Source organism: Bombina bombina, chromosome 10, assembly GCF_027579735.1.
Source record: "Bombina bombina isolate aBomBom1 chromosome 10, aBomBom1.pri, whole genome shotgun sequence".
Classification (NCBI taxonomy): domain Eukaryota; kingdom Metazoa; phylum Chordata; class Amphibia; order Anura; family Bombinatoridae; genus Bombina; species Bombina bombina.
In genome coordinates this window covers 164,700,871-164,725,940 of record NC_069508.1, presented here as the reverse complement: position 1 = coordinate 164,725,940, position 25,070 = coordinate 164,700,871, and the positions used below count along the sequence as shown (strand labels likewise).

The 25,070-nt window shown below is 42.8% G+C and overlaps 1 protein-coding gene across 3 annotated transcripts in view; it reads right to left on the bottom strand.

Annotated features, from left to right (window-relative positions):
* Nucleotides 1-25,070, bottom strand: part of EPS15 (epidermal growth factor receptor pathway substrate 15) — a 269,067-nt gene that overhangs the window by 111,251 nt on the left and 132,746 nt on the right. For all 3 annotated transcript variants that reach the window (XM_053693489.1, XM_053693490.1, XM_053693491.1), the window contains one exon: nucleotides 5,657-5,729. In XM_053693489.1, the coding sequence (XP_053549464.1) occupies nucleotides 5,657-5,729 (73 nt within the window). The remainder of the gene's footprint in view (nucleotides 1-5,656; nucleotides 5,730-25,070) is intronic.

Here is a 25,070-nt window from a genome sequence, read left to right as displayed (position 1 = left end):
AAAGAGAATGACTGGGGTTTGTGGGAAAGGAAGTGATATTTAACAGCTTTGCTGTGGTGCTCTTTGCCTCTTCCTGCTGGCCAGGAGTGATATTCCCCAACAGTAATTGATGATCCTGTGGACTCACTGTGTCATTAGAAAGAAAGGTAAATCTTTGAATCCTCACATTCTATGATGTCACTTTCTCATGTGCTAATGTAAGGTTTAGCCATTGGTGGGAAATGAGGTGTAGGACAATTAAACACATAGATTGTAACAGCTGAAGAGAACACAAAATGTAAAAATTATAAAGGAAAGGGTGATTCATGTAATGTCGCTCCTAATTGTCTTGCCTGGATGGTCAAATGTCGCATTTTGCAACCGTGTCCCCACTAACCCAGTTCCCCTGTGATTAGATGGTTTCATACAATAAATAAATAAAAATGCACCTGCAAATGTATAGTCTGTGTGTGTAAATGTACATACCTATTAGTGATATGAAAACAGTAAAAGAAAAAGATAGGTCTGTTTATTTCCCCAGACTGAAGCTGGTTGAGGTTTATGGACAAGCTTTATCTAGCACTGCTAACCACAAAATGTGTGTTGTGGGGAAGCCAGCTGAGTAAGTGTCTGATTCCTGAATGGTTGGTTGGGGAAACTGCAATTAGTTCCAAGATGCTGCTGGTGCACAGCTGTCTAATAATTAAAGAAATACATAAAAATATTCCTTTCTAATAAATATCCTGTCTGAATGCTCACCCAGATAACAACAGTGTTTAAGTAAAGCAAATTATGGAATGTTGCCGAGTGTAGCATAGGGTACAGCGAGGGGAAGAAATACAGTGACACATCTATAATGTTCACAAGCCTCAGCACACTGTCAGTAGAGTTTCTAAAGTGGTTTGGCTGAGTACTATTATCTGTCACAGCAGGATCAGGATAAAATGTACCAAGGAAAAGACAAATCACTGCTTGCTGACAAACCTCATCTATACGGCTGTGTCCCTATTTAGCTTTCAAGTTGCTTCTACCGCTATGTAACCTGCAGACTCATTTTACACTAGTGAGCTCTGTATCACACATTACACTAGTGAGCGCTCTATCACGCTTTATTTACACTAGTGAGCTCTGTATAACACAAGTGAGTGCTGTATCACACTTTACACTAGTGAGTGCCGTTTCACATGTTACACTAGTGAGCACTCTATCACGCTTTACAATAGTGAGCTCTCTATTACGCTTTACAATAGTGAGCTTTGTTTAACACTTTATTTACACTAGTGAGCTCTGTATAACACAATAGTGAGTGCTGTATCACACTTTACAATAGTAAGCTCTGTATTGCTATTTACAATAGTGAGCTTTGTATCACTGTTTATTTACACTAGTGAGCTGTATTGCACTTTACAATAGTGATTGCTGTACTGCACTTTACAATAGTGATTGCTGTACTGCACTTTACAATAGTGAATGCTATACTGCGCTTTACAATGATTGCTGTACTACGCATTACAATAGTTATTGCTATACTGCGCTTTACAATAGTTATTGTTGTACTGCGCTTTACAATAGTGATTGCTGTACTGCACTTTACAATAGTGAGCTCTGTATAACATTCTATTTACACTAGTGAGCTCTGTATAACACTTTACAATAGTGATCGCTGTATTGCGCTTTACAATAGTGATTGGTGTACTGCGCTTTACAATATTGAACTCTATCACATTTGATTTGCACTAGTAAACTCTATCACATTTTATTTACACTAGTGAGCTCTGTATAACACTTTACAATAGTGATCGCTGTATTGCGCTTTACAATAGTGATTGCTGTACTGCGCTTTACAATATCGAGGTCTGTATCACATTTTATTTACACTAGTGAGCTCTGTATAACACTTTACAATAGTGATCGCTGTATTGCGCTTTACAATAGTGATTGCTGTATTGCGCTTTACAAAAGTGATTGCTGTACTGCACTTTACAATATCGAGGTCTGTATCACATTTTATTTACACTAGTGAGCTCTGTATAACACTTTACAATAGTGATCGCTGTATTGCACTTTACAATAGTGATTGCTGTACTGCGCTTTACAATATCGAGGTCTGTATCACATTTTATTTATACTAGTGAGCTCTGTATCACATTTTATTTACACTAGTGAGCTCTGTATCACATTTTATTTACACTAGTGAGCTCTGTATCACATTTTATTAACACTAGTGAGCATTCTATCACATTGCTTGTTAATTAGTCTGAGAGAGCACTCAGCAACTGTAGCGAGCAGACATTAGGAAGCACAAATTAGCTGACGTTAAATGGATACAAAGCTTTATAAAATGAGGCTGTTGTAAAATAAATTAAGTTATTTTGAAATATTTTTTTATTATACCTAATTCATAAATGCAGTTCTCACTTCACTACTATTTGTATTAAAAGTCTTCAGCTTCCTCAGTCTTGATAGTAAATATTGTACATTTGTTGGTACAAGAAACCTAAACTGAGGTAGACGCCTGAGCTTGCAAGCGACTTTAACACTACATGCATCACATTGTTACAGAGCAGAGCTACCATGTAGTGCTTAAGTCATGCATACCTCTTAACCTACCTCAATATGCTCTCATGGAAAGGGACTAAGTTTTAACAAAAGAGACCAAGAGACGGAGGTAAATTTGATCTCACAAGTACAATTTAAATTGCATGCTCTATCTCAATAACAAAAGTTTAATTTTGACTTTCCTGCCCCTTTAAGATAAAGATCCATGTAAAGTGGGCCCACTACTCCCAATAACAGTATAATATAGAATAAGTCTCTGATGAAGTGCATGTACGCATGCGTGAAAAGGGGAGCACCTTATTGTACCCTATGGCTTGGATCCAATAAACTAAAGGATTTGTACACTTTGGGACTCATCAAATTCTTTTTCCTTGCTACATAATATAGAATAAAAAATGGGTTTAGATAGCCAGGTGACACCCTATAGCATGTACATACATATAGTATACGACAGGCCCTGCGTATTCATGTAAGGAGCAGTCTAGCGCATGTATAAGCAGAGTAACAGATGCACATGGTATATAAATAGTCATCTGGTTTGTGAAATCTGTGCAAAATATGAGCACTTATTAATTCTCTCTTTGTCTCGCATTGAGGGCCTGTTTCTCTCTGTCACACACTGTGGGCATCTCTCCCTATCTCATACTGAGGGCATCTCTTTCTCTCTCATACTGAGGGCATCTCTCTCTCATACTGAGGGCATCTCTCTCTCTCTCATACTGAGGGCATCTCTCCATCTCATACTGAGGGCATCTCTCCATCTCATACTGAGGGCATCTCTCCATCTCATACTGAGGGCATCTCTCTCTCTCATACTGAGGGCATCTCTCTCTCTCTCATACTGAGGGCATCTCTCTATCTCTCATACTGAGGGCATCTCTCTCTCTCTCTCTCTCATACTGAGGGCATCTCTCTCTCTCTCTCATACTGAGGGCATCTCTCTCTCTCTCTCATACTGAGGGCATCTCTCTCTCATACTGAGGGCATCTCTCTCTCTCATAATGAGGGCATCTCTCTCTCTCATACTGAGGGCATCTCTCTCTCTCATACTGAGGGCATCTCTCTCTCATACTGAGGGCATCTCTCTCTCATACTGAGGGCATCTCTCTCTCTCATACTGAGGGCATCTCTCCATCTCATACTGAGGGCATCTCTCCATCTCATACTGAGGGCATCTCTCTCTCTCATACTGAGGGCATCTCTCTCTCTCATACTGAGGGCATCTCTCTCTCTCTCTCTCTCTCTCTCTCTCTCATACTGAGGGCATCTCTCTCTCTCTCATACTGAGGGCATCTCTCTCTCATACTGAGGGCATCTCTCTCTCATACTGAGGGCATCTCTCTCTCATACTGAGGGCATCTCTCTCTCATACTGAGGGCATCTCTCTCATACTGAGGGCATCTCTCTCATACTGAGGGCATCTCTCTCATACTGAGGGCATCTCTCTCTCTCATAATGAGGGCATCTCTCTCTCTCATAATGAGGGCATCTCTCTCTCATACTGAGGGCATCTCTCTCTCATACTGAGGGCATCTCTCTCTCATACTGAGGGCATCTCTCTCTCTCAAACTGAGGGCATCTCTCTCTCTCATACTGAGGGCATCTCTCTCTCTCATACTGAGGGCATCTCTCTCTCTCATACTGAGGGCATCTCTCTCTCTCATACTGAGGGCATCTCTCTCTCTCATACTGAGGGCATCTCTCTCTCTCATACTGAGGGCATCTCTCTCTCTCATACTGAGGGCATCTCTCTCTCTCATACTGAGGGCATCTCTCTCTCTCATACTGAGGGCATCTCTCTCTCATTCTGAGGGCATCTCTCTCTCTCTCATACTGAGGGCATCTCTCTCTCTCTCATACTGAGGGCATCTCTCTCTCTCATACTGAGGGCATCTCTCTCTCTCTCTCTCATACTGAGGGCATCTCTCTCTCTCTCATACTGAGGGCATCTCTCTCTCATACTGAGGGCATATCTCTCTCTCATACTGAGGGCATATCTCTCTCTCATACTGAGGGCATATCTCTCTCTCATACTGAGGGCATATCTCTCTCTCATACTGAGGGCATATCTCTCTCTCATACTGAGGGCATCTCTCTCTCTCATACTGAGGGCATCTCTCTCTCTCATACTGAGGGCATCTCTCTCTCATACTGAGGGCATCTCTCTCTCATACTGAGGGCATCTCTCTCTCATACTGAGGGCATCTCTCTCTCATACTGAGGGCATCTCTCTCTCATACTGAGGGCATCTCTCTCTCATACTGAAGGCATCTCTCTCTCATACTGAGGGCATCTCTCTCTCATACTGAGGGCATCTCTCTCTCATACTGAGGGCATCTCTCTCTCATACTGAGGGCATCTCTCTCTCATACTGAGGGCATCTCTCTCTCATACTGAGGGCATCTCTCTCTCATACTGAGGGCATCTCTCTCTCATACTGAGGGCATCTCTCTCTCTCTCATACTGAGGGCATCTCTCTCTCATACTGAGGGCATCTCTCTCTCATACTGAGGGCATCTCTCTTTCTCTCATACTGAGGGCATCTCTCTTAGCGCTGCGGAATCTGTTGGCGCTCTACAAATAACCGATAATAATAATAATAATCTCTCTTTCTCTCATACTGAGGGCATCTCTCTTTCTCTCCTACTGAGGGCATCTCTCTTTCTCTCATACTGAGGGCATCTCTCCATCTCATACTGAAGTCATCTCTCTCTCATACTGAGGGCATCTCTCCATCTCATACTGAGGGCATCTCTCTCTCTCTCATACTGAGGGCATCTCTCTCTCTCTCATACTGAGGGCATCTCTCTCTCATACTGAGGGCATCTCTTTCTCTGTCTCATACTGACGGCCTCTCTCTCTCTGTGTCTCTCACTGCAGGGCCTCTCTCTCTGTCTCATACCCAAGCTCACAAGGACCCTTCTAGATCACATACACAGTGACCATTTCTAGCTTACTTTCTCTCTGTATATAACATACACAAGACCCTTCTCTAGCTTACTTTCTCTATGTTTATCACACATAGGGCCACAAGTGCTACATAAATTAGGCCCTATCTGGGGGCCATACACAACCATCACAACTGCACATGTAATGTTTTGGCAACTGCTTATCTTACCTGAACCTCATTTGTCCTCCGTTTCACAGCTTCCTCCTTTTCATTCAGTTCTTGTTCCACACTTGTCTTTTCCCTGGAAGACCAACAAACCATACAAGAATATCTGAGGATATCAGTCAGGGCAGGCACGCTAATCCAGGCCCCAGAATCCCACTTCAAATACATGATGGAGACCCTTAACCAACAGCCAGGATTAACCTGGAGGGCTGCAGGCCAAGGATGTTTTAAAACCAACGCCTCATCGTGGGAGAGCAGTCAAGGAAAATGGGAAATGCAGGAGGAGGGGGGAATAAATCAATGAAATCTTGTGTCAGTGCTGAGCTCACTGTTGCTAAGGAGAAATTGGCTAATGAAAGCTGCTGAGAATGTGTCAGGGAGGGTAACAAGTGAGACTGGTGGATACACAGCCCTGCACACCGTCTGAGCATCGGGGGCTGCTGGGGAAAATGACTTGGATCTGTATGTTTAGGAGATGCCCCCCTGCCCAGTGTGACACAGCAATGAATAATTCTCATAGTAACAAACACACATCAAATTAAACCCTTCCTGGTCACCAACAGATGGAACGTACAAATATATGCTGAGCATAAAAATAATAGGGATATATGGTAGGATTTATAACCAACAATGATCAAACAATAACTTAGAAAACATTCCAATAAATATAAATGCAAATTTTGACAGCAACAGATCTACATGTATGTGTGAAAAGTCTGACCTCTCAGAATAACCTGTGAGTATAACTGGGATCAGCTTTTTACTAAACTGCATCTGTAAATCACCCACTGAATTATTTTTCACATTAATATCTCAGGTTTACTGACTGTAAAGGGGATCAATCTCACACGCTGTATGTCAAGCACACACTGCAGTGATTGTTACTGTATAGAACTGTAAGTGCTTTAGAAAAAGGCTGACAGACTGACAGATAAACACAAATCTCTATCACTAATTAAAAAAAGACAATAGCTAAAAAACTAATACACCTTATATCTAATGACTAATAAAGCACATGTATACATCCGAACCAATAACAAACTACACCAATACTAGTGTTTCTGCAGGTAATACTTTATGAGTTAAACCATTTCTGACCTTGAAAGGTCAAAATCTGTTTATCTTATTCACTGACACGATCTGAGCTTAGTCGTGCATATAACTTTTATCATTACCTGTATATAAGAAGAGTTTTATATGAGAGAATACCAGAGATAAAACATAAAGTGGCAAGACCAGTTCAGTACCCAAGGGCTGATATGACTGCGCCTGCCATTATAAGGGTTGTTAAAACAATCTTACTCAGATACATTTCTGGCTTGAACATGTGACAATTCTACGCACTCACCGGTCTGTGTCTGATGTGCTGTGCTGCGGTGACTTTAAGCAGTCTCTCACCATTCGCAGCATTTTCGTAAATCATTATTGATACTCACAAATAAATATAAAGAAACATCTCTGACAAGAAAAAACTGAGCAATAATTTGTGCTCAAGCAGCCATGAAGGGTCATAGTCCTAGAGAGAGTTAGAAGTCCCAGTGGGCAAGAACAAAATTATATTGTCCGGTTTTATCAGCTCCTGAAACCTCTGAGATCTTTTATCTCCATAAAAGCCAGAGAGAGACATGAAGACCGGAGATATGATCTCACTATCGGAGACCCATGGAGAGTAGCAACTAGCTTATCCCCAGGAGAAAGGAAGATAACGGATACACCTGCGCCCACAAGACTGCTATCTCATGCAGCTTCTGTCTTTAACCGTTTGCCTTCTAGAGGTGCTAAAATCATTGTGCAAATAAATAAAAATGTAAAATAGAACTGATCTGAAGCTGAACGCTGTTAATATGAATTCCATTTACCGGTGTTAATGGAATTGCTCATCTTAACAAAGAGACAATAACAACTGAAGCTGGCTCAGGACTTCTCTAAGTTTGTTGCTGGTGAAACTGACACACAAAGTAACCTTCAAGGCAAAATCATTCCATTATAAACTGAATATTTGTTAAACTACTACAGAAATAAGGTCAGTAGTAATGTTAAAGGGACACTCGAGTCAAAATTAAACATTGATGATTAAGATAGAGAATGCAATTTTAAACAACTTTCCAATTTACTTCCATTAACAAAATGTGCAGTCTTTTTATATTTACAGTTTTTGAGTCACTAGCTCCTACTAAGCATGTGCAAGAATTCACAAAATATACGTATATGGATTTGTGATTGGCTGATGGCTGTCACATGATACAGGAGGAGTGGGAAAAGTCATAAATTTGTAAGAAACAAATCTACTACTCATTTGAAGTTCAGACTAAGTGCTATTGCATTGTCTTGTTATCATGTATTTGTTGATTGTGCAAATCTACAGTATTTACTGGTTCTTTAAGGTTCTTCGTCCAAAGAGTGTTATATTTTATGTTGTATTATAAAACTTGCTAAAAAAGCAAGAAACGGCTGAAAACACATTGACACTATCATGCTGTAGCGATTTGTGTAACCAGACTGACCTTGCAGGGCAACCTGGGAGTATAACAGGAATTTGGAGGTGTACACCAAGGGCCTGCTGATAGTGGACCCTTGAGCTTTGTATGAATGACACCTAGCTGGCAAATGGTAATAGTCTAATAGTTAAAGGGTAGCCAAAGCGCCTAAACTAACGGTGGCTGGGTCTGAATTAGTGACCAAGTGAACAACTTAGTAGTAAAACTTGAATGTATTTAATCCAAATAAAAATGTATCATAAATTTCTTAGGTTCACAATACATATACAGTAATATGACAAAACATAAACAGTGTGTTTACCAAAACCGTATACAGCTGTAATTTAGTATAATAACAAAGTTATAAAAACATGGATCCATGTACTGCAGGTATACAAATATAAATAAATAAATTAAATGGGAATATACAAAAGGAGGTCTCTTAATTCCTTAAAATGAGATGTCTCAACAACGGGTTAAAACAATGTAGCCACAAGGTATGAAATTCTTACATACGCGTGTATTAAAAAATATATATATATGGAAAGACAGTGACTTGTGTTAATAATGGGTCACCAGTATACACAAGAGTGAAGATATATATGTGCAAGGTGTAGAGTAAAATGTAGTAACCAATTTCTTGTGCCTAGCGACTATGTGTCTGATTACGACTCCCAACACAAGATCTGGATAAACTAGACCTTGTTGCTAAACCATAATGTCCATGGTGTGTAACTTGCAACTATATGCTTGGTATCCTGCGGCTATAAACAATGTTTTGCAATTCACACCAGGGCCTTGTCGCAAAGTGTGGAGTGGCCATAAACACAATCACAATATTGAATCAAAGTATCCTTACAGTGATAAAAAATTGTGATGAAAAGTCTAGGAACAAAATAGTCTTAGGACCAGTGTAAACGGTATCCGATGTGGGAAAAAAGGGGAAAACCAAAAATGCGGTGAACGTAACAGTTAGTGTCCAAAATTGTGTATGCAAACTCCAATGTGATCCAAAATAGACTCCATGGAATGTTGACCAATGTGTCAATAATAGAAAAAGTTCTTGTGTATACTGGTGACCCATTATTAACACAAGTCACTGTCTTTCCATATATATATTTTTTAATACACGCGTATGTAAGAATTTCATACCCTTGTGACTACATTGTTTTAAACCGTTTTTGAGACATCTCATTTTACGGGATTAAGAGACCTCCTTTTGTATATTCCCATTTAATTTATTTATTTATATTTGTATACCTGCAGTACATGAATCCATGTTTCTATAACTTTGTTATTATACTAAATTACAGCTGTATACGGTTTTAGTAAACACACTGTTTATGTTTTGTCATATTACTGTATATGTATTGTGAACCTAAGAAATGTATGATACATTTTTTTTTAGATTAAATACATTCAAGTTTTACTACTAAGTTGTTCACTTGGTCACTAATTAAGACCCAGCCACCGTTAGGTTAGGCGCTTTGGCTACCCTTTTACTATTAGTATAACAGGAATTAGCATCCACTGAGTGCTTTAAGGGTGAATATTGCCGCTTTACTGACAATAAAGGGAATCAGTCTCATGCATTGCACGTCAGTCGCTGGTGATTTATTTTAAACAACTATACAAAACTGTAAGTGCTTCAGAAAGGGGCTCCTTATCCGACGTCTCACAGAAATATATTCCTATGCGAGAGCTGATACATTTCCTGCAAGCATCTCTGTGCACAACAGATACCTAGGTATCCTTTAAACCAGGGTTCTTTAAACCACGGGTTGGGACCCATTACTGGGTCAACAAATTTCACAACTGTATGGGTTGATAAAGACAAGTCTTTGCAAGCCTGACAAAAGAATGTATGTTTATTAAACATGTGGACAGTTTTCAAGAAAACAAAAACAAATTATACCTGATAATTTTGTTTTCTTCAGACGGGAAGAGTCCACAGCTGCATTCATTACTTTTGGGAATTCAGTAACTGGCCACCAGGAGGCGGCAAAGACACCCCATCCAAAGGCTTAAATACCTCTCCCACTTCCCCCATCCCCCAGTCATTCTCTCGAGGGAACAAGGAACAGTAGGAGAAATAACAGGGTGAAAAGGTGCCAAAAGAACAAAAATTACGGCCGTGGCACATAAAAATATACGGGAGGGGAGCTGTGGACTCTTCCCATCTGAAGAAAAGACAATGATCAGGTAAGCATAATTTAAGTTTTTCTTCATAAACGGGAAGAGTCCACAGCTGCATTCATTACTTTTGGGAAAACAATACCCAAGCTATAGAGGACACTGAATGCTAAAACGGGAGGGTACAAAGAGGCAGCCCATTCTGAGGGCACCAAGCCTGAAACACCTACCCAACAAAAACCAGCTTTGTCCAAAGCCGAGAAAAAAAGGAAAAGGCCCAAAGACACTGTCCTGCAGTAAGTCAAGAAAAGCCTAGCTAGAGACCGCTGGAACTAGACTCGACTGAACCAACAAGCCTCTGAAAAGACACAGTCACCCAGACATTCATCCCCACAAACAACACACCCCTTACTAGAGAAAGGAAAAACTACCGTGTTCTCCCAAAAGGGAGAAAAAAAACACGGATAAAAAAAATCCAATAAAGGACCCCAGAAACCAACGAAGTAGGGCACGAAAGAACCCCAAGGAACTTCAAACCGAAAACCCAGAGAAACCAAGGCAACGAGATAAAAAAGAACCCAACCGATTCAGCAGAAACAAGGGTAGGCAAAAACCCAGACCCCAGTCTGCACAGCATTCAAGGGATCAAAAAATCCTGGAATCTGAAAAGAGAAGAGAATATTCCCTTAAGCAGAGTGCACCCGCACCCCAGAAAAAACAAACAAAGACAAAAGTCCCCGGAAACCGCTGAAAAACAGCTCAGAATATCTGAATATTCAGAAAACCATAGGCCTCGCGCAGCAAGCTTGCTTAGGCAAACACCGGCCGCCAACACCTGAAAAGGCTAGAACATTGCACTCGACCGTCTTCCAAAGACAACTCCCAAGAATGCAACAATTCCTTCCCACAATATTTGAACAGGGAAGATAAACAGAGCCCCCCAAGGCTCACAGAAACCTCGCAAGACCCGAGGACTAAAATTACCAGAGCAAAACCGATCTCAGATCCTGCTCCAAGCACCGGACCAGCCCAAGCAATAGACATGTCCGATAGACAAGGGGAACAAAATGACCCCTACCCCCAAGCCCCCCTGGGAATGGAAAAAAGGGAGAGGTGCTCACCCACCCCCCCCCAAACAGAGCTCAGGTGTCCCAACCCAATCAGCTCCTCCAAGGATAAGGGCACTCCCAAGGAGAACCCCCAAGGACTTGCACTGCTAGACCCCCCTAGGAAGTCCTGGCGCAACTCCCGTTATCAACCTCGATAGGATGAAAAAAAACAGAGAAGACCTCGCCAATGGTCGAAACAGAACGAGCCACAGAGCAGCAGTAAGCTGCCTGCTACGGAACATAAAGGAAGGCTACTCGCTCCGACCTCCTGCATGCAGGGCAGGGGAACAACCCTCCAGAGAGAGGAAACCCACCTCTGAGCACCAGAGGAAGCCAAATCTAGCCCCCCCCCCAAAAAAAAGGGTGGGAACAGTATAAGAGAAACAGCACACATGCCCACAACGACATAGGGAAGACTGTAGTCCGATTCAAAGTTGGCAAAATACGTCCCCAACTGGGGAAACTGGGTCGTCCCGAACCAGTCCAACAGGATTAGAGAGTCTCCAAACATCAAATGAAGGATCAGAGACAAGAACCCTGGACTCAGGACCCTTTTAAAACAAACAATACCCCCAGGGGAAACACAAGTTACCCTGTCTGAAGCAGATCAGACATCATAGGTGATGCGATCCGGACTATCTCGGATATCGGATACTGAACTCACTCATAAGAATCCTAGAACACAGAGGGAAGAGAACACCCATATCAGGAGACAAACTAACTATCAAAAAGGTGCTAGGCAATGACAAAGTGACACAGCTACTCTGGAGCTCAAGGCACAATGGACAACACCCACAAAGTCCAAGACTAAGGGAATATTCATGAGAACAGAGTTCAACCCAAACAAGAGTTTATTGAAGACTAGTCTCCAAGATCCTCTCAGAATTATTTTTCCGGAAGACCACACACAAAGAAGAAAAATCAACAAACATCCCAAACCGTGGCGGATAAAACCCCTTAAGCAGAGGCCAACACTGGAAAAGGAGGAGACAACACAGTCTATCGTCCCCGATATGGAAACAACGAACTCCCGAAAGTAGAAAAGAGCCACGAGGCCCTAAACTTCCTGAACTCAAACAGTAGTCAAGAAAAAAAGGACAAAGTCCAGACAGCCTCGACCCGAAGGAAGAGGAACAAAATAAAGGGTATAAATCCTAAAAGGACAATCCCAAGGATGCCTCGGAAAAGGCAATTCCACCAGAAACTGGCGGTATGTAGGACTTAAAAATCCTCTGAACCTCCAACCCACTACGGGAAGGAGAAACACTCTAGTTCCCACAGAAATCATGAACCTACTGAGTATGTTGCAGCGGAATCTTAACAGAGCCCCGGCCGACGAGTATGGAGAGGACAATGAAGACTGAACACAATCCCCTTCCATGCCCCTAGGCAAATAACCAAGGACCATCATGTCATCTTAGAATGTTAGGTGTAACTTGTAACGAAAAAACAAGGAAACAACACAAATATTAGTGAGAACCACTCGGCGCCCCAACCGGACCAGCCAGGCATAACGGACACCACGTGTCTGATATAGACCCCAAAGACAGAATAATTTGTACCCAGTCAGGACCAACCTGAAGCAAAGGGCACCCAGAACTGTCAAAGGCCACACAAAGTCACCCCCTAGAAGGGAGAGGTAAACAGACAGACAAACAGAGGACGTAACAATGGCCTCACTCTTGAAATTACTTCCGTAGAACTAACAGTGCGACCACAAAATCGCAAGTATCAATTCCAGAGAAGAAAGTTTCCAAAGGAAATATAATAATAAACATAAGCTTTAAAAACCAAATAAAATCCATCCTAACCGGATTAAAATAAAAGAAGGGCAACCCCCAGGTTATCGCCCAGGAAGAACGGACACTCCAGTAGGATCAGCCCATCAAGAATCCAAATTCTTGCAAAGCTCAGAACTAGAAAAGATACTCAAATAAAAGAAGATGATAAGAAGATAACTTCATCCCCCTATGTCTAATCTTGCGTGCCATTCGAAGTGGAAGACTGAGGATCCACCAACCTGTTTAGAGTGGGATCCTCCAGCATCGCCAAAACATGCCTCAAAATATTAATTGCATAACCAGCTCGATTTCAAAATTGAGGTTGTTTGAATAATAAACAGCTGGCCCTTCAAAACGGCTCCATTAAGAAGTATATAAGGAGCATCATTGGAAGGAGAGAACAGGCTTGACAAAGGCTCCGCAGAGAGCTGAAACGCATTGCCGGATCTTCTTTCATTCTAATTTTGGACACCAGGAGATACCATACGCCAAGAAAAACAGAAGGAAACGGAAGAAAATACAGCTGAGTGCGGAATCCAGGACGTGCAGGGGAGAGGTGATCGGTGGCTTTCTTCTTTTCACCCCATTAGGATCCCAGAGCTGTCTTCCAGGTGGTATAACCACCGCTTCGTGGATATAAATACTCGGAGCTCCTGGGTTTTTAAGGTACCAACTATCTATCTGTCTCTTGACTGCACATTTGCTGGAGCGTATAAGTATTGGATCTTACTGGAGATATTGAATCTTGCTGGAAACGCGGGATTGGTATTTTTAAAAAATACTATTTAAAAAATACTATCAAAAAATTCCTATCACTTTATGCACTGTTTTTAACAGCGTTTTTAACCCTGTCTGCAGCAGAGGTTATAGGAAACAGAGGTTACAGTTTATTGGTGTATATAACTAACTTTTTAAGGATTTATTTACACATTTATGTTTATGTAGGGTTTTATGAATTTGTATAGATTGCTGCTAATGAATTAAATTATCCATTGAAAATACTTGCTATAATATATTTTTTCTGGTAAAAAATAGACATATATGTTTCCAAGACTTGCCTTTTAGGCGCCCATAGTTTCTGATTTACTGTGTGATTGTTTGGCTACTAGGTTGTAGGGACCTACTTAAACTGTGGTGCAGGTCTATCTGTAAATATTTATAGCGCAAGTAGTGTCCATTTGTGATATAGGTGCGCCAGTCTACAACGAAAAGCAAAACTTACTTCCACCAGGGAAGATGATGACCCTGGCCCCGAAGGTTGAGCCCCTGAATCATTTAGGGGCAGTCGCTTCCCTAAAAGGCTGAACAGGACCAGGCGATCCTATGCCTGACGAGCCCCGGTTAACAGAACACGGACAATATTGTAAACACACTCCTGGGAGATGCAAATGCGCCAGCGCTAAAGATATGGCCATGCGGAACCGTGTCCTAACCTCTGGAAGAAACAAGCCACCTTCCAGAGAAGGATAAACGGCGTTTGGGACACCTGCATGCATAGTAAGAGAAGGTTGTAGGGAACGCGCCTCGCGGGAAACAGAATCACCCTGGGCCAATTCATATTCTTCGCAAGAAGTAGAATCTGAATCAGAGACATCCGTCGCCAAAAAATCAGAATCCTCCATAACTGGGATATTGAAAGAATGGACCAATAAGAAAAATATAAACGGCATCTTACACCCTCAGTGGCTGGGGCACTCACCACCTCCTATGACCCAGCTAAACAGAATTTTTCCGTCGCCACATGGTAAGGATTGCGGAAATGGAGAGCAAAAGCGTTACTACGCACGGTCACAAAGTGTACCGTGCAGTCCATAAAAAAGTGTGCCAGGCCGTAAAAGCCGCGTCACTTACAATAGGCCGTAATGTTCCGAAATAGCCATGAGCCTAAGTATCACTACACATTAGACAGAATCACATAAACATGATTAAAATCCCCCCCCTGTTCAATAACCACCCTCAGGAGATATTAACCCTAAGATAAAAAGGAGCCTCACTGAGACCATGTACTAAAGTTATCCCCGAAAGGTTGTAGCCCCTCTCGGATAAACATTGTGATTACAATACATCCATGATGAAAGTAAAATAAAATGATCTTACTGGAATCTACGCCATGGAACAGGAACACGGCCCTTCCAGAGTGACAGATAGTAGCGTCGCCTCTGCCATAGACTTAAGAAAATAAAGCAGGCACAGCGAAACTCGTCAACGCTGATTGCTTGTGGAGCTGTTAATATGAGTCGGGATGGGTTCCCAGAAAGACTCTCCCTGCATCTCCGGACTCTAACTTTCATCCGTACTCAGGACTACTTAAAACTCCAGTCCCATTCCGAAGAGTACTACCCTCCATAAGAGACTATCGAAAAACTTCTGACACTTCTCTGCCAACCTCCTGGGACGAAAGGCAAAGAATGACTGGGAGATGGGGGAAGTGGGAGAGGTATTTAAGTCTTTGGCTGGGGGGGTCTTTGCCTCCTCCTGTTTGCCAGGTTCTGAATTCCCAAAAATAATAAATGCAGCTGTGGACTCTTCCCGCTTATGAAGAAAACCTGGCTAAAATTTTAAACACCCACAATTGTGTCAAACAACATAACCCTGGATGTTTTATCACTGAGATATTAGGTGCAAATATTACATGTGAGGAACAAGCAGTTAGTTTCACATATGGTATATGCAGAGTGCCTTAACCCTCTGGTGTACAACTACTGTCAGGGTGTATTAGAACCTAGATTACCATCCTTAAAAAGTACCATTAAATACAGTAGAGTTGACCAATATATAGATGCATAATAAAGACAATGCAATAGCAATTACTTTGAATATCAAATAAGCAGAAGATTCTTTTCTGAGTAGCCTGTCTCCTGTGTCATGTGACCTCCATCAACTAATAAAAGACTCATATACATATAACACTGTCAACACTTTCACAATCTCAGTGGATGTATGAAAACCCTGTTCACAGTTTGAAACTTGAATTAAAATGTTCCTTTTAAAATTGAATTCTCCGGCTGAGTCATAAAAAACATAATTTATGCTTACCTGATAAATTTATTTCTCTTGTAGTGTGTTCAGTCCACGGGTCATCCATTACTTATGGGATATATTCTCCTTCCCAACAGGAAGTTGCAAGAGGATCACCCAAGCAGAGCTGCTATATAACTCCTCCCCTCACATGTCATATCCAGTCATTCGACCGAAACAAGACGAGAAAGGAGAAACTATAGGGTGCAGTGGTGACTGGAGTTATAATTTAAAATTTAGAACCTGCCGTGGACTGAACACACTACAAGAGAAATAAATTTATCAGGTAAGCATAAATTATGTTTTCTCTTGTTAAGTGTGTTCAGTCCACGGGTCATCCATTACTTATGGGATACCAATACCAAAGCTAAAGTACACGGATGAAGGGAGGGACAAGGCAGGAACATTAAACAGAAGGAACCACTGCCTGTAGAACCTTTCTCCCAAAAACAGCCTCCGAAGAAACAAAAGTGTCAAATTTGTAAAATTTGGAAAAAGTATGAAGTGAAGAGCAAGTTGCAGCCTTGCAAATCTGTTCAACAGAGGCCTCATTTTTAAAGGCCCAAGTGGAAGCCACAGCTCTAGTGGAATGAGCTGTAATTCTTTCAGGAGGCTGCTGTCCAGCAGTCTCATAGGCTAAACGTATTATGCTACGAAGCCAAAAAGAGAGAGAGGTAGCCGAAGCCTTTTGACCTCTCCTCTGTCCAGAGTAAACGACAAACAGGGAAGAAGTTTGTCGAAAATCTTTAGTTGCCTGTAAGTAGAACCTCAGGGCACGGACCACGTCTAGATTATGCAAAAGACGTTCCTTCTTTGAAGAAGGATTAGGACACAAAGATGGAACAACAATCTCTTGATTGATATTCCTGTTAGAAACAACCTTAGGCAAAAACCCAGGTTTAGTACGCAGGACTACCTTGTCTGAATGAAAGATCAGATAAGGAGAATCACAATGTAAGGCAGATAACTCCGAGACTCTTCAAGCCGAGGAAATAGCCATCAAAAAAAGAACTTTCCAAGATAAAAGCTTAATATCGATGGAATGAAGGGGTTCAAACGGAACACCCTGAAGAACTTTAAGAACCAAGTTTAAGCTCCACGGAGGAGCAACAGCCTTAAACACAGGCTTAATCCTAGCCAAAGCCTGACAAAAAGCCTGGACGTCTGGATTCCCTGCCAGACGCTTGCGTAAAAGAATAGACAGAGCAGAAATCTGTCCCTTTAGTGAACTAGCGGATAAGCCCTTTTCTAAACCCTCTTGTAGAAAAGCCAATATCCTAGGAATCCTAACCTTACTCCATGAGTAACTCTTGGATTCACACCAATATAAATATTTACGCCATATCTTGTGGTAAATTTTTCTGGTAACAGGTTTCCGAGCCTGTATCAATGTATCAATAACCGAATCCGAAAACCCACGCTTTGATAGAATCAAGCGTTCAATCTCCAAGCAGTCAGTCTCAGAGAAATTAGGTTTGGATGGTTGAAAGGACCCTGAATTAGAAGGTCCTGCCTCAGAGGTAGAGACCATGGTGGACAGGACGACATGTCCACTAGGTCTGCATACCAGGTCCTGCGTGACCACGCAGGCGCTATCAGAATCACTGATGCTCTCTCCTGTTTGATCCTGGCAATCAGTCGAGGTAGCAACGGAAAAGGTGGAAACACATAAGCTATGTTGAAAACCCAAGGGGCTGCAAGTGCATCTACCAGCACCGCTCCTGGGTCCCTGGACCTGGATCCGTAACGAGGAAGCTTGGCGTTCTGGCGAGATGCCATAAGATCCAGATCCGGTTTGCCCCAACGACGAATCAGTTGAGCAAATACCTCCGGGTGTAGTTCCCACTCCCCCGGATGAAAAGTCTGGCGACTTAGAAAATCCGCTTCCCAGTCTTCCACACCTGGGATGTAGATCGCTGACAGGTGGCAAGAGTGTGACTCTGCCCAGCGAATTATCTTCGAGACTTCCAACATCGCTAGGGAACTCCTGGTTCCCCCTTGATGATTGATGTAAGCCACAGTCGTGATGTTGTCCGACTGAAACCTGATGAACCTCAGTGTTGCTAACTGAGGCCAAGCTAGAAGAGCATTGAATATTGCTCTTAATTCTAGAATGTTGATTGGTAGGAGTTTCTCCTCCTGAGTCCACGATCCCTGAGCCTTCAGGGAGTTCCAGACTGCTCCCCAGCCTAGAAGGCTGGCATCTGTTGTTACAATCGTCCAATCTGGTCTGTGAAAGGTCATTCCTTCGGACAGATGAACCCGTGACAACCACCAGAGAACAGAATCTCTGGTCTCCTGGTCCAGATATAGCAAAGGGGACAGATCTGAGTAATCCCCGTTCCACTGACTTAGCATGCATAGTTGCAGCGGTCTGAGATGCAGGCGCGCAAATGGCACTATGTCCATTGCCGCGACCATCAAGCCGATTACCTCCATACACTGAGCTACTGATGGGCTTGGAGTGGAGTGAAGGGCACGGCAAGCATTGATAATCTTTGATAACCTGGACTCCGTCAGGTAAATCTTCATCTCTACAGAATCTATAAGAGTCCCTAGAAAAGGAACCCTTGTGAGCGGTAACAGAGAACTCTTTTCCACGTTCACTTTCCACCCATGCGACCTCAGAAATGCTAGAACTATCTCTGTATGAGACTTCGCATTTTGAAAACTTGACGCTTGAATCAGAATGTCGTCTAGGTACGGAGCCACCGCTATGCCTCGTGGTCTTAGTACCGCCAGAAGTGAGCCCAGAACCTTTGTAAAAATTCTCGGGGCCATAGCTAACCCGAAGGGAAGAGCTACAAACTGGTAATGCCTGTCTAGAAAGGCAAATCTTAGGTACCGATAATGATCTTTGTGAATCGGTATGTGAAGGTAGGCATCCTTTAAGTCCACTGTGGTCATATATTGACCCTCTTGGATCATGGGCAGGATGGTCCGAATAGTTTCCATCTTGAACGATGGAACCCTTAGGAATTTGTTTAAGATTTTTAAGTCTAAGATTGGTCTGAAGGTTCCCTCTTTTTTGGGAACCACAAATAGATTTGAGTAAAACCCTTGTCCTCGTTCCGTTCGCGGAACTGGTTGGATCACTCCCATCACTAAGAGGTCTTGTACACATTGTAGAAATGCCTCTTTCTTTACTAGGTTTGTTGATAACCTTGACAGATGAAACCTCCCTTGTGGAGGAGAAGTTTTGAAATCCAGAAGGTATCCCTGAGATATAATCTCCAACGTCCAGGGATCCTGTACATCTCTTGCCCAGGCCTGGGCGAAGAGAGAAAGTCTGCCCCCCACTAGATCCGTCTCCGGAGAGGGGGCCCTGTCTTCATGCTGTCTTAGGGGCGGAAGTAGGCTTTCTGGCCTGCTTGCCCTTGTTCCATGACTGGTTGCCTTTCCAACCCTGTCTGTAACGAGCAGTAGTTCCTTCCTGTTTTGGAGCGGAGGAAGTTGATGCTGCTCCTGCCTTGAAGTTACGAAAGGCACGAAAATTAGACTGTTTGGCCTTTGATTTGGCCTTGTCCTGAGGAAGGGTGTGGCCCTTACCTCCCGTAATGTCAGCAATAATTTCCTTCAAGCCGGGCCGAATAAGGTCTGCCCTTTGAAAGGAATGTTAAGTAGTTTAGACTTAGAAGTTACATCTGCTGACCAGGATTTAAGCCATAGCGCCCTGCGCGCCTGTATGGCGAATCCGGAATTCTTAGCCGTAAGTTTGGTTAAATGCACTACAGCATCCGAAACAAACGCATTAGCCAGTTTAAGCGTTCTAACTTTGCTCAAAGTCTCATCCAATGGTGCTGTGCGAATCAACTCTTCCAGAGACTCAAACCAGACTGCCGCTGCAGCCGTGACAGGCGCAATGCATGCAAGAGGCTGCAATATAAAACCTTGTTGAACAAACATTTTCTTAAGGTAACCCTCTAATTTTTTATCCATTGGATCTGAGAAAGCACAGCTATCCACCACCGGGATAGTGGTACGCTTGGCTAAAGTAGAAACTGCTCCCTCCACCTTAGGGACCGTCTGCCATAAGTCTCGTGTGGTGGCGTCTATAGGGAACATTTTTATAAATATCGGAGGAGGGGAAAAGGGCACACCGGGTCTATCCCACTCCTTACTAATAATTTCTGTAAGCCTTTTTGGTATAGGAAAAACGTCAGTACACACCGGTACCGCATAGTATCTATCCAACCTACATATTTTCTCTGGGATTGCCACCGTGTCGCAATCATTCAGAGCCGCTAACACCTCCCCTAGTAACACGCGGAGGTTCTCAAGCTTAAATTTAAAATTTCTGAATCCGGTCTCCCCGGATCAGAAACGTCACCGACAGAATGAAGCTCACCGTCCTCATGTTCTGCAAATTGTGACGCAGTATCAGACATGGCTCTCGTGTCATCAGCGCGCTCTGTCCTTAACCCAGAGCTATCGCGCTTGCCTCTTAATTCGGGCATATTGTATAATACTTCTTTCATAACATTAGCCATATCATGTAAAGTGATTTGTAAGGGCCTTGATGTACTTGGCACCTCAATCTTACGCACCTCCCGAGCGGGAGACGCAAGTACTGACACGTGAGGAGAGTTAGACGGCATAACTTCCCCCTCGTTGTCTGGTGATAATTTCTTTATCGGTACAGATTGACTTTTATTCAAAGTAATATCAATACAATTGGTACACATATTTCTATTGGGCTCCACATCGGCTTTTGAACATAATGAACAAGCAGATTCCTCTGTATCAGACATGTTTAAACAGACTAGCAATGAAGCTAACAAGCTTGGAAATCACTTTCAATAAGTTTACAAGCAATATAAAAAACGCTGCAGCGCTTTTAAAAACACAGTTGAATAACAAAGAAAACTAATTCAGTTATAGTGAACAATTCTTAACGAGAAATGTATTAATCAGCAGAGGATTGCACCCATTAGCAAAAGGATGATTAACCCCTCAATACCCCAAAACGGATATCAAATTAAGATTTAACGCTTTTATCACAGTCAAACACACTGTCACAGATCTGCTGTGACTGATTACCTCCCTCAAAAACGAATTTTGAAGACCCCTGAGCTCTCTAGAGACGTCCTGGATCAAGGAGGAAGAAACAGGAAGACTGTGCTAGAATTTTAACTGCGCAACAAGGCGCTAAAACAAGGTCCCTCCCACTCATATTACAACAGTGGGAGACCTGATATAACTGTTTCTATGCAGAAAATACGTTAGCCATGTGGAAAAAAATCATGCCCAAAAAGATTTATCACCAAAGTACCTCACAAAACAAATAACATGCCAGTAAACGTTTTAAAAACAACCATTTGAATGTCATGCAAAGTTATCACTAAGCCTGCTACCAGTCGCTTCCATTGCAGATAAGGCTTAAACATTATTACAGTATTAACAGTATTTTCTCAGTCAAATTCTAGTCCCTAGAAAATAACTCAACTGCGCATACATTTATCAGCCTGATACCAGTCGCTACTACTGCATTTAAGGCTGTACTTACATCATGTGGGTAACAGCAGTATTTTCTTAGTCAATTCCATTCCCAGAAAAACATAATTTATGCTTACCTGATAAATTCCTTTCTTCTGTTGTGTGATCAGTCCACGGGTCATCATTACTTCTGGGATATAACTCCTCCCCAACAGGAAATGCAAGAGGATTCACCCAGCAGAGCTGATATAGCTCCTCCCCTCTACGTCAGTCCCAGTCATTCGACCAAGAATCAACGAGAAAGGAGTAACCAAGGGTGAAGTGGTGACTGGAGTATAATTTAAAAGATATTTACCTGCCTTAAAAACAGGGCGGGCCGTGGACTGATCACACAACAGAAGAAAGGAATTTATCAGGTAAGCATAAATTATGTTTTCTTCTGTTATGTGTGATCAGTCCACGGGTCATCATTACTTCTGGGATACCAATACCAAAGCAAAAGTACACGGATGACGGGAGGGATAGGCAGGCTCATTATACAGAAGGAACCACTGCCTGAAGAACCTTTCTCCCAAAAATAGCCTCCGAAGAAGCAAAAGTGTCAAATTTGTAAAATTTGGAAAAAGTATGAAGCGAAGACCAAGTTGCAGCCTTGCAAATCTGTTCAACAGAGGCCTCATTCTTAAAGGCCCAAGTGGAAGCCACAGCTCTAGTGGAGTGAGCTGTAATTCTTTCAGGAGGCTGCTGTCCAGCAGTCTCATAGGCTAAACGTATTATGCTACGAAGCCAAAACGAGAGAGAGGTAGTAGAAGCTTTTTGACCTCTCCTCTGTCCAGAATAAACGACAAACAGGGAAGAAGTTTGGCGAAAATCTTTAGTTGCCTGCAAGTAGAACTTGAGGGCACGAACTACATCCAGATTGTGTAGAAGACGTTCCTTCTTTGAAGAAGGATTTGGACACAAGGATGGAACGACAATCTCTTGATTGATATTCCTGTTAGTAACTACCTTAGGTAAGAACCCAGGTTTAGTACGCAGAACTACCTTATCTGAGTGAAAAATCAGATAAGGAGAATCACAATGTAATGCTGATAACTCAGAGACTCTACGAGCCGAGGAAATAGCCATTAAAAACAGAACTTTCCAAGATAACAATTTTATATCAATGGAATGAAGGGGTTCAAATGGAACACCTTGTAAAACGTTAAGAACTAAGTTTAAACTCCATGGCGGAGTAACGGCTTTAAACACAGGCTTGATCCTAGCTAAAGCCTGACAAAAGGCCTGGACGTCTGGATTTTCTGACAGACGCCTGTGTAACAAGATGGACAGAGCTGAAATCTGTCCCTTTAATGAACTAGCCGATAAACCCTTTTCTAAACCTTCTTGTAGAAAAGACAATATCCTAGGGATCCTAACCTTACTCCAGGAGTAACGTTTGGATTTGCACCAGTATAGGTATTTACGCCATATTTTATGGTAAATCTTTCTGGTAACAGGCTTCCTAGCCTGGATCAGGGTATCAATAACCGACTCAGAAAAACCACGCTTTGATAAAATCAAGCGTTCAATTTCCAAGCAGTCAGTTTCAGAGAAGTTAGATTTTGATGTTTGAATGGACCCTGTATCAGAAGGTCCTGTCTTAGAGGTAGAGACCAAGGTGGACAGGATGACATGTCCACTAGATCTGCATACCAAGTCCTGCGTGGCCATGCAGGTGCTATTAGAATCACTGATGCTCTCTCCTGTTTGATTTTCGCAATCAATCGAGGAAGCAGCGGGAAGGGTGGAAACACATAAGCCATCCCGAAGTTCCAAGGTGCTGTCAAAGCATCTATCAGAACCGCTCCCGGATCCCTGGATCTGGACCCGTAGTGAGGAAGTTTGGCGTTCTGGCGAGACGCCATGAGATCTATCTCTGGTTTGCCCCAACGTCGAAGTATTTGGGCAAAGATCTCCGGATGAAGTTCCCACTCTCCCGGATGAAAAGTCTGGCGACTCAAGAAATCCGCCTCCCAGTTCTCCACTCCCGGGATGTGGATTGCTGACAGGTGGCAAGAGTGAGACTCTGCCCAGCGAATTATCTTTGATACTTCCATCATTGCTAGGGAGCTTCTTGTCCCTCCCTGATGGTTGATGTAAGCTACAGTCGTGATATTGTCCGACTGAAACCTGATGAACCCCTGAGTTGTTAATTGGGGCCAAGCCAGAAGGGCATTGAGAACTGCCCTCAATTCCAGAATGTTTATTGGAAGGAGACTCTCCTCCTGATTCCATAATCCCTGAGTCTTCAGAGAATTCCAGACAGCGCCCCAACCTAGCAGGCTGGCGTCTGTTGTTACGATTGTCCAGTCTGGCCTGCTGAATGGCATCCCCCTGGACAGGTGTGGCCGATAAAGCCACCATAGAAGAGAATTTCTGGTCTCTTGATTCAGATTCAGGGTAGGGGACAAATCTGAGTAATCCCCATTCCACTGACTTAGCATGCACAATTGCAGCGGTCTGAGGTGTAGGCGTGCAAAAGGTACTATGTCCATTGCCGCTACCATTAAGCCGATCACCTCCATGCATTGAGCTACTGACGGGTGTTGAATGGAATGAAGGACACGGCATGCATCTTGAAGCTTTGTTAACCTGTCTTCTGTCAGGTAAATCTTCATTTCTACAGAATCTATAAGAGTCCCCAAGAATGGAACTCTTGTGAGAGGAAAAAGAGAACTCTTCTTTTCGTTCACTTTCCATCCATGCGACCTTAGAAATGCCAGAACTAACTCTGTATGAGACTTGGCAGTTTGAAAGCTTGAAGCTTGTATTAGAATGTCGTCTAGGTACGGAGCTACCGAAATCCCTCGCGGTCTTAGTACCGCCAGAAGGGCACCCAGAACCTTTGTGAAGATTCTTGGGGCCGTAGCCAATCCGAATGGAAGAGCTACAAACTGGTAGTGCCTGTCTAGGAAGGCAAACCGTAGATACCGTTGATGATCTTTGTGAATCGGTATGTGAAGATAAGCATCTTTTAAATCCACTGTGGTCATGTACTGACCCCTTTGGATCATAGGTAAGATTGTCCGAATAGTTTCCATTTTGAACGATGGAACTCTTAGGAATTTGTTTAGAATCTTTAAATCTAAGATTGGCCTGAAAGTTCCCTCTTTTTTGGGAACCACAAACAGGTTTGAGTAGAACCCTTGTCCTTGTTCCGACCGCGGAACTGGATGGATCACTCCCATTAATAACAGATCTTGTACACAGCGTAGAAACGCTTCTTTCTTTATCTGGTTTGTTGACAACCTTGACAGATGAAATCTCCCTTTTGGTGGAGATAATTTGAAGTCTAGAAGGTATCCCTGAGATATGATCTCCAGCGCCCAGGGATCCTGAACATCTCTTGCCCAGGCCTGGGCGAAGAGAGAAAGTCTGCCCCCCACTAGATCCGGTCCCGGATCGGGGGCTCTCGGTTCAT